The sequence below is a fragment of the Sodiomyces alkalinus genome (assembly GCF_003711515.1).
Source record: "Sodiomyces alkalinus F11 unplaced genomic scaffold SODALscaffold_1, whole genome shotgun sequence".
Taxonomy (NCBI): Eukaryota; Fungi; Ascomycota; class Sordariomycetes; order Glomerellales; family Plectosphaerellaceae; genus Sodiomyces; species Sodiomyces alkalinus.
The window spans coordinates 4,408,532-4,427,081 of NW_021167079.1; the positions used below are offsets into that span (position 1 = coordinate 4,408,532).

Below are 18,550 nucleotides of genomic sequence, written 5' to 3' on the forward strand. Positions count from 1 at the left end.
ACCCAATGCCATAATTCAGAACCTCAATTTGGGAAGCACAAAAACAAGTAGTATGAGTGCTACCATGAGCCCGTATATCCAGGCGTAAAGCATCATCCGGCCCCACCAACCTTTCCCTTCAGTCATGCGCCTCAGCGTGCCCATCCGACGGCTAGCCGCGCCCATGGACTTCTCAGTGCGGTCCATCCCATCCCCAGCGCGGCTCAGCACCGCCTTGTCTTCCTCGAGCGTTGACGAGAACCGTTGCGACGACATTTTGAGGGCGCTAGCCATCTTCAGGATCGAGTCGGACAGGACGTCCTGTTCAGCGCGCTGGTGGTCGAGAATGGCTTCGGTTGTCGCGGTGGACGTCTTGGTGGTGGCGGGCGCTTTGGATATTGAATTCATGCGGCGGTTTGCAAAGAGGGCCGCGCGGGCAGTGCTCGTGCCAGTGTCATGTCCTGGTGCGGGGTGAGATCCCCGCGGACGGACGGTTTGTGTTGAGATGGTGGAAACGGGTTCTGGGGCTGGCAATGTCGACGGCGGTGTCGCGTCCTCTGACGATGTGGAAGCGGCAGGCAGCGGTTCGTTCGCTGACGATGCTATTTCCGGTGACGGACGACTTGGTAGTTCCTTATCCGCCTCCGGCTCCTCGATATCCTCTGCCGCAGCCCCTGCAGGTCTGGAGTCCACGCTCTCACTCGGCGTCGGCATGATTTCGCTAAGAATGTCATCTCCCTCTGATCCATCGTCATCCTCGTAGTGAAGCTGGGAATAATGTCAGCGCCTGCATCATCTGGCTTCAAAGGATGGTCCAAATCCTGACCTGTTCGAGGTCGTGCATACGATCCATAAGCCTCTCGAGTAAATCTCTTTTCCGGTTCAAGTCTGATTGAGTTTCTAGCTTTTTTGAATGGAGTTTCACCCCGAGGGCTTCTTGCTCTAGTCTTGTCAGAAGCTGTCGTGCATAGTCCAGATTCTGTGATGGCAATTCTCCCAGTCAGCCTTCCAGATTTCCTGCCTGTTCGGAAGGCATTACGTAGGAAGAAGCGCGCTTGCCTGGTTCAGCTTTGTACGTTCGAATTCGTCGGACCGCAGGCGCTTTTCTCGTTCGGGATCTGCGCGGAGTATCGAGCTTTCGAGCCGGGAGAGAAGTTGGGTCAACTCGGCGAGGCTTCGTTCTGATGTGTTGGTCGGAGCAACTCCGAGAGCATACGACAGCCGTGCCATCGTCAATGTCTCCGTAGGTAATGGTCGGTCGCTGGATCGTGTACCACGATGTTGAGGCTGGTAACGCAACGTAGAGAGGTTCGTCTTGTAGAACAAGGTGGCGGCCTTAAAGTGACATGCCGTCCTCGACTTGTCAAGCCACCGTGGCTGAAGCTATTCAACCCTGTAGTGGCACAGACCACCATCCAACTACGGTAGGTAGCTAGCAATCTTTACCGTATAAGGTATTTGTCGAACAGACCATAGTCTGTTCGGTTACGTAACGGGCCGGATTGCTAAGAGTATAATCCGGGTGGACGCTTACAGAATCTGCACTATATAAAATACGGTGGTAGCGTTTCCCTAACGGTCTAAGATAGTTTGAATTATATATAGTTACCTTAATCAATTTTGACCTATTTTGTGATGATTTTAACTACGCTTCATCTAATAATTAAGAGTCTTACTTACTAAGTGAATAACCTACCTTGACTATTACGACTACCGATTAAGAAGCTATCTAGCCGCGCCGATATAGTGTGTTAATCTATAAATAACTATTAAGATATCGGAATATAAGCCTATAATCTATAAAACCTATCGCAATTAGGAGCTCTAGAGTAAATACTATAAGGTTATAGCCGTTAATAACGAAGTCTAGGAAAATCTACGCCCTGATAATCTAATTTCCCCCCTTGTAAGCCTATTTTACCCTCCTACGCCACATTCTAGCCGTTGCACGTAACCCTATAAGTAGAGGTTACGCCCTTATAGTAGTTAGATCTAATACCTACTAGGTAGCGCGCTGTCAAATGGGTAGTCGCAAAGAGTGAAAAGGTAGGGTTAAGTAAGAAACCAGGTATAATTATAATAGGATTATAATAGGGTTAGAATGTGGGTGTAGCTAAAGAGTTAGATTAATCGCTGGCCTCCCTTCTTTAAAGGGGAGGCTCCCTCGCTCCTTAAGACCCCGCTCTACTCCTCGAGGGCTGCTTATTTACTTCCTCGAGGGCTACCTTATTTACTTTAAGGGACTATTCTGTTTGCTATGTGATAACTTACTTTATTTATACCTTAAGGGGTCTTAGACTAGGTATACCTAGACCCTTATAGGTTTATACTAGGGACCTATTATAACTACTACTATAGGTACCTAATATAGCGACCTCCCCCGGATACTCCTATTCTTAGGAGCGCCTGATCCGTGCCGGCCTCTTAGCTCCTCCGAAACCTAGCCTCCGAGTTTGTTCCTAAATCCTAAATCCCTTAATACCCCGAACCAGAGTCCTCCACGATAGGACCCTAATAGGCCCCCGCCTAGTACCTATACGGAGCCCCTTTAGCCGTGGCTCTAATCTAGGTATACCCTCTCTCCCTTTATCTATTATCTAAGGCCACTAATAAGGGCCACTTCCTTTTATGCTTCCGAATCCGGCGCCGCGTGCAGCCGAGTTCTATTAATCCACCTATAGCCGCGTCCTATTCGGGACCCTAATAGGTTCTAGGGTAGTTCCTTCCCGGGCCGTCAAGTCTATCCCTTTATCCTCCTGGGTTATTCCTTCTATCCATCTATAAAGACTCCCTCTTATAGTGTTATATAGGGCCCGATATTACTCCTTCCGTGAATTTTATAGCTTCCTTCTTTATATAAAAAATAGGTGCCTATATAACTACCGTTAAGGGGGATATCTTATAACCTGCTATTACTCCCTCTTCCTATTCTTTTCTTCCTCTTCTATACTTAATTTTCGATTATACTACGCCTCGTGAGTTCTACCTAATCTAAGGTATCGCGTACTAATAGTTTAAAGTTTTACTTAATTAATTAATTGATTAACTACTATCTTATAAGTGCTCCCTAACCTATCTTTAGTCTATAATACTAGCTAACCAGGCGATATAGTATAGTCACTATACCTTCCTAGGAAGATAATAATAATAATAAGCGCGTCGCTACTCCCGCTAGTATAACGCGGTCCTTTAAGAGGATTAAGATCGTGGTTACGGCGTTAGCCTTATAGTCCGCTAGGCAGTCTACCCCGTAGCTAGCTACGCCGTAGCCGGCTACGCTAAAGCCTCCTGCTTCTACTACGGCTATGTCGTCGTTAACTACTATACCGTCGGTTACTCCCCGCTAGAAGGTAGTGGATATTAGTATAGACGGGGATCTAAGGGCCCCTTATATATATTATACGGGTAAGTTAGTAACGATTAACTTTAAGGAAAAGATATATACTATCGAGGCCGAGATATACCGACACGCCGATAACGGTCGGCATACGAATAAGTGCTATTACTACTCTAAGTATAATAGCCTTAAATACCGCGTGGCAAGTTATATATCTTTATTACTATCCCTATAGCCCCTCCCTTTATAGACTACTCCGTGGTCCCCGTTAATCTAATATATATAATAGCTTCCTATCGTCGGTAAGAACGCTACCGAGGAGCTATAAAAGGTTTTAGTTATTACTATTAATAAAGGTAGCCTAAAGAAGAGTTATCGCATAAGTATTACTAACCGTGTCCCCTTATTAACCCTATATAGTACCCTTACCAATTCTACGTGATACTAGGCTATAGTAGTTTAATATTAGGTTATCCTTAAAGAGGCTCTGGGTTAAGCGACGCTAAAGGTTAACTAGTCGTCTACCGAGGAAGCTATAGTTACTCGGCGTTAAGCTAAGGAAGTTATTAACGCCTGCTAGAAAACGGCGGAAGATATCCACGAGAGGCTTAATAGTATAGAGTCGATCCTTAAGTAATTTATCGGGCTATAGTAGTAATGCCTTGCCATTAAGTAGTAACGGCTTAATATCGAGTAGTAACGCTTAGCGTTATGTTAGCGCGACCTTACGGCCTAGGAATATATAGCCGCTGCTTTCGAGTAGATAGCTGCCCTTAACCTAGCCTAGGCTTAGGCTATGGAAGGTGGTTATAAACGACTGGTTATAGGTCGTGGCACTAAGTAAGGTCGTAATAATAGATTATCTAGAATTAAGGAAGGAAGAAGGAAAAGGAGAAAAGTCTATAGCGCTAGGCTGGCTATAAGATAGCGATAACTTAGCGATATAGGTCCGTTAACTAAGCACGTAGTTAGGAAGATCCAGAGTATAGCCGGATCCTCTATATTGGGGTTAACCTGTAATACTATCCCCCCCCTCTCTCTTTAGGGGTTATATAACCGCGTGTTACCGTTATAGTTCGGCTCCCCCTTATATCGCGGTAATAAAGGAATAGTCGCATCTTTTTATCTTACCTCGCCTTTACCTCGATATTAAAGAAATCTTAGGTAACCTACTAACCTTTATTTATATACCCGAAATAGTAATATAGGCTCCCCTCGCGTAGATACTATCCGTAGATATATCGGCCCTGTTTTCCTTATAGGCCTTTTTTTCCTCCGTTCCCCTCCCTACCTTTAATAATACTAATAATAGTAATAGCGGTTATATATATACTTTTCTTCTTTATAGCGACGATTCCTTTAATATCGCCTATCCTTAGATAATAATAATAATACTCGGCTAGTTTAAGAGTTCCCCGTTTAAGGTAAGCCGTCTCTCGCTCGCGATCTTTTTATTAGGAACCCTTTACTAACTTATATCGTTTTATAGATAGCGCTAGCCCCTAGCGATAATAGGGGTAATAATAATAGTAAGCGTACCGCCGATAACGATATAGGTATAACGCTTTTACGTCTTAAGGCGATACTAACCGTATAATAGTTTATATTATCGCCCTTACCACCGCCTAAGAAAAAGAAATTAGCGGGTAGTCGGCCTCCTAAATACCCTCTTAGTAGCGTTTATACTAAGCTATACCTCCCTTATACGCGCGATATCGCTAATAGGAAGTATAAGCGCCTTTATCATAGCTAGATTAGTCGGGGGAAAAAATACTATATATACTCTACGAAGATATACTAGTATACTCCTCTCCTAACGCACCTTAAGGGCCACGCGTAGAGGTTATTCGAGACGTCTACCCTTATTAGCGACGATAACGAGAACGCCCTTATAAGACTTCCTCTCCCCTAAGAGGTCGTGATAGTATCGCTAACTCTTCTTTTAGGAGTAGGAACCATATCTTAACGCTTATACGGCGTTTTAGGATACTCTTATAGCTAGGGAAGCGATAACGGCGATATTACCTATAGCTATGTATCCCGTGGAGGCTCCCGGTATAGTAATTGCGTTAGCCCTTTCTCCTCCCTAAGAGGTCTAAGAAGCGGTAGTACCGTAATTAGCCTTATTACCTTTTCCTAAGGTTATTAATAAGGTAGCTAAACTAGCCTTATTTCCTCTGGTAACGGAGGTTACTAATAAGGTAGTTATGCTAGTCTTTTCTCCTCCCTTAAAGGTTATAGAAAAGATAGCGTTAGGACTAAATATATCGCCTTTAAAGGAGATCGCTATTAAGGCGGAATAGCTAGCCTTATCTCCTCTTTATAAGGTTATAGGTAAGGTAGTAGTTTTTGGCCCGGTCTCTCCTAATATCGTAGCGAAAAAGAATACTTATCCTACTACTCTTACTCCTTTATTAGGGTCGATATTATCGGATAAAGACTTTAGACGCCTTAATCTTATAAAGCTAAAGGAGTATACTTAGCTATTTAGGGAGATACTTATACTCGGTCACGCTAATATCGTGATCTCCGAATTCTAATAATACACGGAGCGTAGGCGGGCTTTTACGCTTATAGGTATAACCGTTATTAATACGGTTATAATCCCTGATAATAATAACGATAAAGATAACGATAAGGTTAAGGAGACGGACTCCGACCTATAACGAGGCGATAAGGGTAAGACTTTTACGGAAGTCGATAATCCCGAGGATAGCGATTTCGAGGCTAAGGATATTAATCTAGGCTTATATTAAGCGTGGTTAGGGCGCGGGGCCTATCCGGCCTAAACTAAATCCGACTTTTACTCGCTTCTAATTATCGCGATATAATCGCTTATATATTAGTTCCTATATCGTAATAGCACGAAGGTATTTAACGGGCTATTATTCGTTACTACTAAGCCGAATTTCCCTTTAAACTCGTTAAGTACCCGTATTTATGCTAATAGTTTTAGAGGTTCTTATATAGGCTTATAGTATCCTACCTATTATACTAGTACTTTACGTCTTAATCTCCTACCTCGCCTTTTCGTCCTTATATAGAGGATTTCCTTAACTTCCTATTCTTTACTATCGGTTACTTCTCGAATAGGCGGTGGTTAAGGGTTATCTACTACCTATCCCGGAAAGGGGTTATCGCCCGCGCGACGTAATAAGTCTATATAGAATTAAAGGTAGATCTACGATAGTACGGCGAGCTTAACTATATATAGGCTAATTACCTTTATAACTCGGTACTTACGATAGAGCTAGTCGAGCTTTCGCGATAGCCGCGGAGTTAAATAGTTAGCTAATAATAGCTAAACTAAGTCGTTAACCTTAAAACGCTTAGCCGGTATACGATATTAGTTAGTAGACTCCTTATTTCTAAGCTATATTAATATAATCACGGCCTAGGCGAACTTAGTCGCTTCCTATAAGCGGCGTAGTAGGTTATAGGCCGCTAATACTCTAGGTTCCGAAAAGGGCTCTTCGGTTATCTAAATCGGATTAATATAGTAGCTATACTCTAAAAAGAAGGCATTAAACCCTATCGCGGAGCTTTTATTGTTATTTAGGGTTAGTTATACTATGGGTAATAGGCGATCCTAGTTATGCTAAGCGTAATAGATAAAGACTTATAAATAAGCTTATACTTCTTAGTTTATACGCTCTATTACTCTATCGGTCTAGGGGTAGTATACTATACTAAGCTTACGCGATATCCGTATAAGCTTATAAAAGTGCTTCTAGAACCTACTTATCTAGTTTAAGCCTTAGTCGCTAATAATCGACCTAAGTATTCCGTGGAACCGGAAATAATAGTATAGGAACTATTCGGTGTAAGCTTTAGCTTCTATTATCTTTATCGCTTTTAATATTACCGCCTGAGTTAGATAGTTTATAATAACCTAAAGATAGCGCGTTTTCTTCTCGCTGGCTAGTAGTAAGTCCGTTATAAAATCTATCGATAGGTCGCTCCGTATTTATTCTAGTACCGGGAGGGGGCGTAAAAGGCCGTATTTCGTATTTCTTTTTATATACCCCTTTCCGTAGATATCGTAGTTCCGGATAAATCGTCGGATATCCTTATTTATCCTCGGCTAAAAGAAGCGACACGTTACTAAGGCGATAGTGTTTTTATATCCGGGGTATCCTCCGATTACTAAATCGTGAATTAACTAAATAACCCTCCCTTATAACGTTAACCCTTTAATAGACCCGGGCACCTAAATTCGGTCGCGGAATAGTAATAACCTAATCGTAAAGACTAAGTACTCGGCTATTTATAGCTTTAATTCTAATAATAATAGGAATTATTATTCTTCTTTAGCGACCGTAGATAAGGCTCCTCGATATTATTTATCGGTTATAAGCGTCTTATCCTATAGTCGTTATAACTCTTAGTCTGCTTTAAAGATCGATTAACTGCTATTAATATAGCGAATACTAGGTAGAATCGCGGTATCGGGAATTAATTAAATATAATAAGATTATTCCTATTTATCCGTTATATCTTAGGGCTTATCTTACTATTAACGCGAGAGGGCGTTTATTATCGTGTTATCCTTTCCTTTCCGATACTCGAGTATAAAGTCGAATTATATAAGCTCGCCGGCCTATCGGCTTTATCGCTTAGTAAGCGTGTATTTTATTATAAAGTATTTAAGGGCCTTATAGTCGGAGAGGACTATAAACTGCCTATAACTAATAAGCTTAGCCCGCTATATTATTAAATAACTTATAATTATTAGTATTTTCTTATCGTAGATTAGGTAATTATATTCCGCTCTATTAAGTTTATAAGAGTAGTATACGACTATATAGCGATTTCCGTCCGCGTTTTCTTATATTAGGCTACCCTTAAAGGTAAACCCTAAGTAGTCCGTCTCGATAAATATCTTATTTATTAGGTCCTACTATCGTAGTATCGGTCCTTCTTAAAACCTCGCTTTTAGCTCGCGAAAGGCCGCTTTTTCCTTAAGACCCTATCGAAAGGTATAGTTTTTCTTAGTTAGTGCTATTAACGGGGCCGAGATCCCTAAAAAATCCTTAATAAAGATTCGGTAATAATTCGTAAACTCTAGGAAGCTTCGTATACCCTTAACCGTTATAGGTGCTTTTTACTCGCGAATAGCTTATAACTTCTTTAGGTTATAAGACACGCTTTTCCCCGCGGTAATTATAAATCCTAAGTACTTCACGGTCTTCACGCTAAACTTATACTTTAACGGATTTAGGTTTAGGCCGGCGTCCGTGAGTACGCGGAGTACTTACTTTATCTTCGCCTCGTAATTAGCCCGACTCCTATTAGAGTAGACTAGGATATTATCGATATAAGCGGTAATAAAGTTATTTAGGAAGTATTATAGTATTTTATTAATATATCGCTAAAAAGTAGTGGGAGCCCTACTTAGGCTAAACGGGCAGATAAGCTATTCGAAAAGCCTAAACCGAGTTCGGAACACGGTCTTATATTCGTGTCCTAAGGCTATCCTAATCTTATAGAAGGCGGCGACTATATTAAGCTTTATAAACCACTTTACTTAGTTTAGGTTTTATAACGTCTTAATAATTAGGGGAAATAGATAACGGTCTTACTTAGTAATCGCGTTTAACGCTTAATAGTCGTAATAAAATTAAAGTCCTCCGCCTAGCTTTCTTATAAAGAGGATAAAAGCCGCGGCTTCTAAACCACTAACACGGATAAATCCTTTATCTATTAGGTCGGTAAGTGTTTTCTGTAATACTAAGAGTTCTTCTCTCGATATATTATAAAGCGGCCCAGGAAGCGATAGTTCTTTTTTATCGCTTCCGGGTATAAGGTTTACCTCGTAGTCGACTCTTAATCGGTATAGCAGTAATTAATTAGCTTTATCGGGCGTGAATAGGTTACCGAATTCTTATAGTAACTTTTCGGGTATAAAGTCCTTCGGGTCTATTAGTTATTTCTTATATAACGCTTTTTTAATATTCTTTAGGCTTACTCCTTAGATTAAGACTTTTTTACCTTTCTGTTATAGTTATCGAATAATACCCGTGAATATAGATGTAACTAAATAGGCGTCGCGGATAGCTTATACTCTGGTAGGTTCCTTTTCGTGATAAAGTTATATATTTAATCCGGCTACTCCGTAATAAAGCCGTTTATCTTTAGCGTAGTATATTACATTATTTTATTTTATCTAAGGCTTCCCGAGGAATATATCTTAGTTAAGCCTAGGTATTATATATACGAATATCCTTTATAGATAACCGCTAATCTTAAGCTTATAGATAGCGATGCCCGCGCTACTAACAATCCTAGTAGCTTTCGAGAAGCTATTTAGTAGTCGATTTATCTTATCGACTAACGGTAATTAGAGTCTTTAGGTAAACTATTTATTTATAACGGTATAATAGTCGTAGCTAATATTAATAAGGGCGAGGATACGCTATTTATTTACTTTAGCTACTATAAATACCGGGTTATTATTAGCACGCACTTTAAATACCTTTTACTCCCGCCGTATCGCGGCTATCGGCTTTAACGCCTATTTTCGCGTTAGAGCTACTCTTTTTCCGAGTTATCCTCGTTAATCGACTTATCCCCGCTTTTATCGCGATCTTTTATATAAGTCTCCTTAACCTTCCGGACCGTGTTTTAGTTTTCCTTTAGCTTTTTATAGTCCGAGCGATATACCCCTTCTTATTATAGTTATAGTATATCCGAGTCTTTTACTTCGCCTTTTTATCGCTAACACGGTTTACTCCGCCTATTTTCGTATCGTTATCGGTATCCTTTTTCATGGTTATATAGTCTTAAGCTCGTTTATTATAGTTTTATTCGAACTAATAGCCTTTAAGTTTCCTAGTAATCTTTTACACGCCGTTAACCTATATAGTATAGTGGTTAGTAGGGATTTAGGCGGAGATAAGTTTATCCCTAAATCGCGAAGTAATTACTCCTTTAAGAAATAAAATCTATATAGTAGCTTCCTATTCGGTACTACCCGTAAAGGCGATCTATCTTTTAAAATAGGGTAGAAAGGCGGTAAATAACTTATCGGTTTATTAACGAATCGTGCGTAAGGCTTAGGCGGCCCGTGATTATTCTGTGGGGTTAAGGTAGGTACGATTAAGATACGCTATAAAGTTATTAGAATCTATAAGCTTACCCGGCCTATCGCTTTTATAAAAGGCCGATATAATCTATTATACTTTAGACCTTAAGTAATTATAGATCGTATACTAAGCTCGTATATTATTCTAGAATAAGTCGCTATCGATTATAAGCTTTTACCGTATCGTATAGGCCTACGCGCTATAGTATACTCGCTTCCCTAAGAATTTCGCCGGGCTATTAACGGTTTTACGGGGTATCGCCGTTAAGGTCGGGGCGACTACTATTATTATCGGCTATAGAGTAGGCGATAGAACTGGTAATAGAGTAGACTTTATTAGTATAAGGATTATCGGAGTCTATAAGAGAGCCGGGATATTTAGGTTAAGCGGCGTTAGGTTCTACGGGGCAGGTAATCCTAGGAGCCGGGCTATAAGCTATTCGATTAACTAGCATTATCGCTTATCGGCTTCTTCTCTCGCGCGTTATCGGTCTATAAACTAGCGTATTTTCGAGTAGTATTCTTATATCGGAGTAAGCCTTAAGTTAATATCGGTATATTATTTATGGAGAGGGCTTAGCCTTACGTTTAAGGCTTAGTCGTTTTCTTCGAACCGTTAGTTCGTCTACTTTATAATCTATTTAATTCTAATAGGTTACTAGGCGGTAGCGTTAGGATTCTACTCTATTACTAGCGTAGCGCGTGGGTATCGCTAAGTTCTAGATATATAAACGACTGGTTATAGGTCGTGGTACTAAGTAAGGTTATAATAATAGATTATCTAGAACTAAGGAAGGAAGAAAGAAAGGGAGAAAAGTCTATAGTGCTAGGCTAGCTATAAGGTAGTGATAACTTAGCGATATAGGTCCGTTAACTAAGCGCGTAGTCAGGAAGATCCGGAGTATAGCCGGATCCTTTATATCGGGGTTAACCCGTAATAGTAGTATACTACCTATAACCTTAGAGTCTACCTTAGCTCCCGCGGGGGTTAGCTTTATAGGTGATAATATATTTAGTAACAGTGGCTCTACGTAACCTTAAGGCTTTATACCATAAGGTCCTTAGGGTCCCCCGGATCCTTATAAAGTGCCCGACGATAACGATATAGTACCGGTCTTATTAGTGAAGAAGGGGAAGAAGGCTTTAACGCCCTTAACTCCTTTATTAGGGAAGAAGAAGAAGAAGCAGTAGAAGGCGAAGACGCCGCTATCTTTTTATCCTTCGACGCTATCCGCTGGTAGTAGGTAAGAGGGGGTAACGGCTACTACCGCGGGGTAAAGCCAGGTATATATAGAGGATAACGGCGAGGCGGTTAGGCGCGAGCCTACCCCTCTAGACGATGAGTTAGTGGGGTTTAAGGACGTCCTAAAGGGGCCGTGATAGTATATATAGAGGAAACGGTTATTATTATTTTTCTAGGTTTTTTATTAGCCTTCGAGTTAGGTTTTTACTTTTTTTTTTTAACTAGCTTTAGGGTATTCCTATTATAACCCTAATAGTCCTAACTATACCTCGCTATAATATAATCGTGTCCTATTATAACGGTTAATTAAGGGGAAAGTAAAGGTAATTAGAGGTTAAGGGCGATAAGCTATTATACTAAAGGAAGAGGAACGGGGATTAGGGCGTCGTGCCCGAAAAAAGGAATAAAGGTCGGAATAAAACGCTTAAAAGAAAGGGTAAAGATCGGGAGTAGAACGCGTGAAAAGAAGAAAATAGTGAACGAGGCGATAACGCCTATATAGTTCCCGTCTAGGTTAAGGGGGGGTCCCTGCCTAAGAATTTATCTCTACGGCCTACTAAAGGGTTTTCTAGGTTAATATAGCCAATACGTGGATAGTATATAAACCTATTTAGTTCCTAGTAAGTCTTATTATCCGTAAGGAGGGGGAAAGGACAGAAAAACGTCCTTACGTCGTGTTTATAAAGTCTCCTATAGAGATAGTGTATAAACCCGTTTAATTCCTTAATAGTCTCGTCTTAAAGTAGGTATTAACGAGTTTATCGGGGATATTCCGTTTCGGCTCCTAGGTATTCTCTTCGTCGCTATATCCTTCCTATTTAATTAGGTACTATCGTCGCTTACCCTAATATCGATAGTCTAGGATAGCTTCGACCTCGTACTTATCTGAATCTGATTCGACGTCGACTATAGGTGGTTCCAGCTATAACCTATGGCGGGACCTCTATAGTTCTAGCAGGGATACAGGGAAGACGTTATAGATCCTTATACCTTTAGGTAGCGCTAACTAGTAAGCTAGGCTATACGTGTCGATAATCTTAGTTACCTTATACGGCCCGATAAACTTATCGCTAAGCTTTTTAGAGGGTCTTTTCTATCGGATATTCCTCGTGGATAGTAAGACGTACTTATCCACCTTAAACCTCCGCTAGACACGGCCGTTATTATAGTATCATTCGTAAGAGGCCTACGCCCTCTTAATAAGGTCCGAGATAGATCGGCGCTAGGCTATAAGGTACTCCGTACGGCGCTTTGCTTTAGCAGTACGGACCTTACCTGCCCTCGGGAGCTATACTTTATTAGGGTCTTAGGGTTATAGCCTATTAGGGTATCGGATAGGGTATAATGTATCGTAGAGTGCTATACTGTATTATAGGTGAATTCTATAAGCGGTAGTCGGTTAACCTAGTTATCCTATTCCTATAAGCAGAAAACGCGAAGATAGTGCTTAAGGTTCTATTTCTGCCGCTCCGTCTATCTATCCGTCTACAGGTGCTACGCTATAAATAGGTGCCTAACTATACCTAAATATCGATATAATATTACCTAAAAACGGCTTATGAATAATAAGCCTTAGTCTAATATAATACCGTTAGGTAGGTTAAAGGTACGGAAAACATAGTACTATAGGGACTTAGTAAGTCCTTCTACTATTAGGCCACTACTCGAGGGGATATAAATCGAGTACTTTATTAGGCAGTATACTACTATAAGGATAGTATCCTGTTTCCTATCCACGGTCGCGCTATAAACCGGTAGTAGGCCCGTGATAAAGTTAATAGATATCTCTATAAAGGGGCGCTAAGGTACTAGGAAACTCGCTAGCTCACTATATAGCTTATAGTACTGCGGCTTAGTACGTTAATATACGCCATAGGTGGGTATAAATTAGCGTATATTCTTAGGTAAATAATCCTAAAAGTAGAAGTCCGAAATCCTCTTAATAGTCCTTATAACCCTATAATACCCTATGCTAGGTCTGTTATAGAAATACTATAGGACCTTTTAACGGAGACTAGAGTGGTCTGATATAAAAACGCGATTCTTAAAACGAAGGATACTATTACTCCTAGACTACTATCCGTACGTGGTATTATTACCGTGGGCCTCTTATTAACGGGCGTAAAAAGTGTCTTCCGCTTACGCCTCTGCTACCTCTTCTAGTAGGGTAGGGGAATTAAGAGCGGGGGAATTAGAATCGGGGGTAGTGCGGGAACTACGTTAGTTCCCGATAAGGCCTAAAATAAAACACCTCGAAAAAGGCTCTAAAGAAAGATTATCCGCTTATATCTTAACTATCTTTTCTGGTAAGGTAGGGGGAACGGGAATAGCGCGGGTACTATACTAGGTCCTATATAGGCTTAAGGTAACACGCTTTGAAATAGACTCTGTAGAGGAAAAAGGGTTATTCGCTTACGTCTCGACTACTAAGGTAGGAGGAGCGGGAAAATTATAACCGGGGCTATTACGGGAACCACCTTAGTTCCCGATATAGCCTATAATAAAACGCTTCGAAAAAGACTCTACCGCCTTAGCCCGGTTAGTAACTAGGGCACGCTTATAGGACGTATATTAGGGCTTTCTTAATAATCTATCCACGGGGTTTAATATCCCCGGACGGTGCCGAATCTTAAAATTAAATAGGGCGAGCTCCTTAAGCCACCGCGCGTGCTGCCCCTTAAGCTTCGGCTTATCTAGTAGGTGGCGATGGTTTAGGTGGTCTATTAGGACTATTATAGGGCTCTGACTATAGGCTATATAGTGCCGCCACGTCCGCAAAGACTTAATAATAGCTATAAGCTTAGAATCGGGTATACTATAATTAAGCTCGGGGCTACGGAGCTTACGAGATATAAACTTAACGGGTCTTTAAAGCCTATCCTTAAGCTAACTAATAACGGCCCTAATTATAAAAGCAGAAGCGTCGGGCTTAATACGTATTAGCAGAGCGGGGTTAAAATACCGTAAGACCAATGCCTTCTAGAATAATAGCTTTATTTTCTTAAACGCGGTCTAGGCCTACGGGGAAAGTACGAGGATCCTAATATCCCCCCCCTTTAAATAATCTATAAGAGGGGTAGTGACCTTAGAATAGTTCTTAATAAAGCGCCTATAAAACCCCGTAAAACCCAGGAAGACCTGTATCTTCTTAACACTATTAGGGAGCTCCTAGTCGCGGATAGCCTTAACGCGAGCCGGATCTATACGTACCCTATCTAGGCTATAGATAAACCCTAGGGATTTAATATCGCGGGTCTTAAACTTATACTTATCGAGGTTAGTATATAGAGACTACTAGCTAAGCCTTATAAGGACCTCGCGGACGTGCACGCGGTGGGTAACTAAATTCTTACTATAGATAAGGATATCGTCGAGGTATATAACGTAAATAGTATTAATAAGGCCTATTAGCGCCTAATTAATATAGCGCTAGAAGCTTACGGGGGCGTTAGTAAGACCGAACGGTATAATAAGGTATTCGTAGTAGCAGTATTTCGTGCGGAACGCCGTCTTCTATTTATTACCTGCCCGTATACGAAGCCGGTAGTATACGTCCTTAAGATCTATTGCACGTCAAATAGCACTTGGATGATTAACTTAGTAGAGCAGAAATCTCGTGTGTGTGTCTTATATCCAGTTATATCTGTGTGAGTCTCTTATACCCTTAATTTTAGGTGGTGAAGACTCTGTTATGGGTACTATATTATTTGGATTCTATCGGGTCTTTTCCGGTATCCGCCCCTATTATATCCTAATACCCGAGGTCCGAAGCCCTTAGTCAGGGAATAGATCCCCCCTAGATCCCCTATAGACTATATCGTAGTCCTGCCTATACGATACACCCCCTTGGTTAAGGTGGGTCTTTCTAGGTTAACTAAGTAGAGGCTTCGGTTTAAACTAAATACTCTTAACTTTTCTATTATAAAATTAATAGTCTAGGAAAAAACCGCCCTTATAAAAAGGATCTAAATCCGACCTATTTAACCGTTTAATTTAATTCTATCTTAATTAGTTCCTTGATCCTGATTAGCCAGATCTGCTTAATCGGATCTATATCTATTGGATCTACTATATCCTCGGAGGCCTTTATAGTCGCTACGGCCGTGGCTTTAGCGCATTTAATCTCTTCGTGTAGCTATTTAGACTACTCGATACAATCCTTTTAATCCATTAAATTAAGCTATTACTATAGTCTTTTAATCCCCGCCTCTAGTAATACCTTCGTTAAACCGTCCGCGATTATCTCCTTTGTGTTAATATACGTAACCTTAAAGAGACTTTATTATACTAACTAGCGCGCCTACTAGTTATATATATCGACGTGCCGTAGCCTTGTCCGTAGGCGTTATGCCTTCTTATTAACGAGGTTAATAGTCTACTGATTATCGTAGTGTAGCTATAGTTACTATTAGTCTAACCGAAGCTCTAAATCTCTTAATATCCGGCTAACGAATAGCGTCTCCTTAGCGGCCTCTATAAGAGCGAGTAGTTCCGATTCTATTAACGACGTCGTGACTATCGGTTATTTACCCGCCTTCTAGTTAACGGTGCCGCCGAAGAGCTTTATCGTATATCCTTATAAGCTCTTACGGTCTGGATTATCCCTAAAGAACGCGTTGCTTATTATTAGGAAGAGCCTATCCCCGCCGAATTCTAGGCAGTAGTATCTTATATAGTATAGGAATAGCAGCACTTATTAAGCCCTTTTAAGGTGGTTAGAAGAGGGGTTAACGTTATATTAGGAAAGCTTTAAGTAGGCGAACGCGATATCAGGCCTGGTTATAATAGCGGTATACAGGATTAAACCGATTATACCCTAGTATTAGCGGACCTTAGGAATTAACGCGCGGGTGCCGTCGCGGGGTATTAGCGGCTCCGTAGATAATAAAACCTTTAATAGTTTTCGGCAGAGTATATCTACGTAGTATTTAACCGCGATCTTCTCCACGTAAGAAGATTATAATAGCTATAACCTATAGGTGGCTCTATCTCTTAGAACCTTAATTCCTAGGAACCAACGGATTTCTTCGCCTCCCAATAACCTATAGCTTCGCTTAAGAGCAGCCTTAAGGTTATCGACGTTAGTCTTACGGTCTCTATAATATATAAGTCCGATATCGTCGATATAGAAGAATAGGATTAAACCGTCGCGGATTATAATATAGGGGTTATTAGGGATAGCTATAAAGCCTATCTTCTATAGCGTTCCGCTGAATTCCTCTTACCATAATAGTGGCGATACCCTTAAACCGAAGAGGGCTTTCCGTAGTAGCAGGACCTTACCTAGTACTTTATAGCCTTACGGTATCTTTATAAACACCTTTTCCTTAAGGCTAGCGTTAACGAACGCGTTAACGGTATCGAACTGCCTTATTTCTAGATTAAATCGGGCAGTAATCGCTATTAGTATACGGAAGGACCGTGAGGCTAGCGTTACGGCGTAGTTATCTTTAGTCTCTAACCGTTTTTATTAATCCCCTCGGACTATAAGGCGTGCCTTATACTTAAGGAGGGTGCCCTCCTCATTAAATTTATAGGTGTATACCTATCTATAGGCGAGGACTTATTACTTATTAGCCTAATTACCACCTACCTCCTACTAATAGCCTATCTATTAGTGCCCCTTAAGGTGTTCCCCCTCGGCCTATAACTACCGCTCCCGTAACGGGTAAAGGCGTATATTATAGTGGTGGTTTAGCGGAGGCGGGAGATCCTCGCAGGTTAGGCGCGATAGCGGCTAAGAGGTATTAGAGAGAGTTGAATCTATAGCACCGATATCACCGTCGTTAATAGCTTACTTCCTCGCGCGTGTAGGGTTATAAGTTCTTCTAGCATTAAAGAACGCCTTTTAGGCGTTATCGTTCTATACCTTCTCGGTCTTATAGATACTTATAATAGATAGGCGTACCGCTAATATATACCCTTAGGGGTATCTACGGCTACCCGTTAATTATTATCGTCTCCTTCTACCTTAACGCCCCTGACTACCGCTAACGCTATAAGGAACGCGCGCGTAGGATCTTCCGGGGATATTAGAGGCGTGGAAAACGGTTCGAACCTTATAGCGGTGAACCGCGGAGTATCCGTAATAGTACCGGTATCCGTAGTAATAGCGGTAGCCTCTCCCGTAGTAATAGCGGTAGCGTCTTCTTAGCCCGTAGTAATAGCGGTATTATTACTTTTACCCGTAATAATAGCGGTAGTATAGTCTTCTTCTATAACGATAATAGCATCCGTAGTAATAGCGGTGCCCGTAGCGATAGCGGTAGCCTCTCCTGTAGTAATAGCGGTAGCGTTAGAGTCTTCCGACTTAAGATCTAATACGTCTACGGCTATACCCCTTAATAGCAGTCTATTAGTGGTCGTGGTATCGCTAGATTAGGTGATATAGATAGATTATAGGCGTTCTCCGATTTCCTCGGCGGAAGCTATAGCTTATAGCGTTTTAATCCTGCTATTAAATATCTCGTCTTCGTTAAAGACTATATCTCTCGTGGTAATAATATCCGTTAGATATAGTAGCTAAATACGGAAGGTATTCGAGGATTAGTATCCGACGAGATAACCGATCTATACCTTCGGTTCTAACCTTTATAGGCGGTTTCTTCTAGCTTAGGTATCGCGCGTTTTTATAAAGGCTTTATAGCCGTAAGCTCGTAGGTGCGTAAGGTTAGGTTAACGGCCGCGCAGGCCTTCGTATAGCGTTCGCTAGTCGTTAATATATCGTAGCGTCCTATTATATAGATATATAGCAGTCTTAAAGATCTTAGACTAGATAGATATAGGCAGATTAGCTTTAATCCTTATAGCCCTCGCCCTCCTTTTAACGATACCTCTAATCCGTTTTATAACGCTATTCTAATCCTATAAATATAGTGCTGACGGCTAACCTTTTACCCCCTTGGTA

The 18,550-nt window shown here is 41.2% G+C and overlaps 1 protein-coding gene across 1 annotated transcript; it reads right to left on the minus strand.

Annotated features, from left to right (window-relative positions):
* Positions 1 to 15: 15 nt before the first annotated feature.
* Positions 16 to 1,209, minus strand: SODALDRAFT_336428 (synaptobrevin; the record flags this gene model as incomplete). The annotated part of the gene is made up of 3 exons (XM_028612592.1): positions 16 to 747; positions 806 to 958; positions 1,039 to 1,209. 3 exons carry the CDS (start codon positions 1,207 to 1,209, stop codon positions 16 to 18), a joined length of 1,056 nt encoding a protein of 351 aa, XP_028470648.1.
* Positions 1,210 to 18,550: the final 17,341 nt, after the last annotated feature.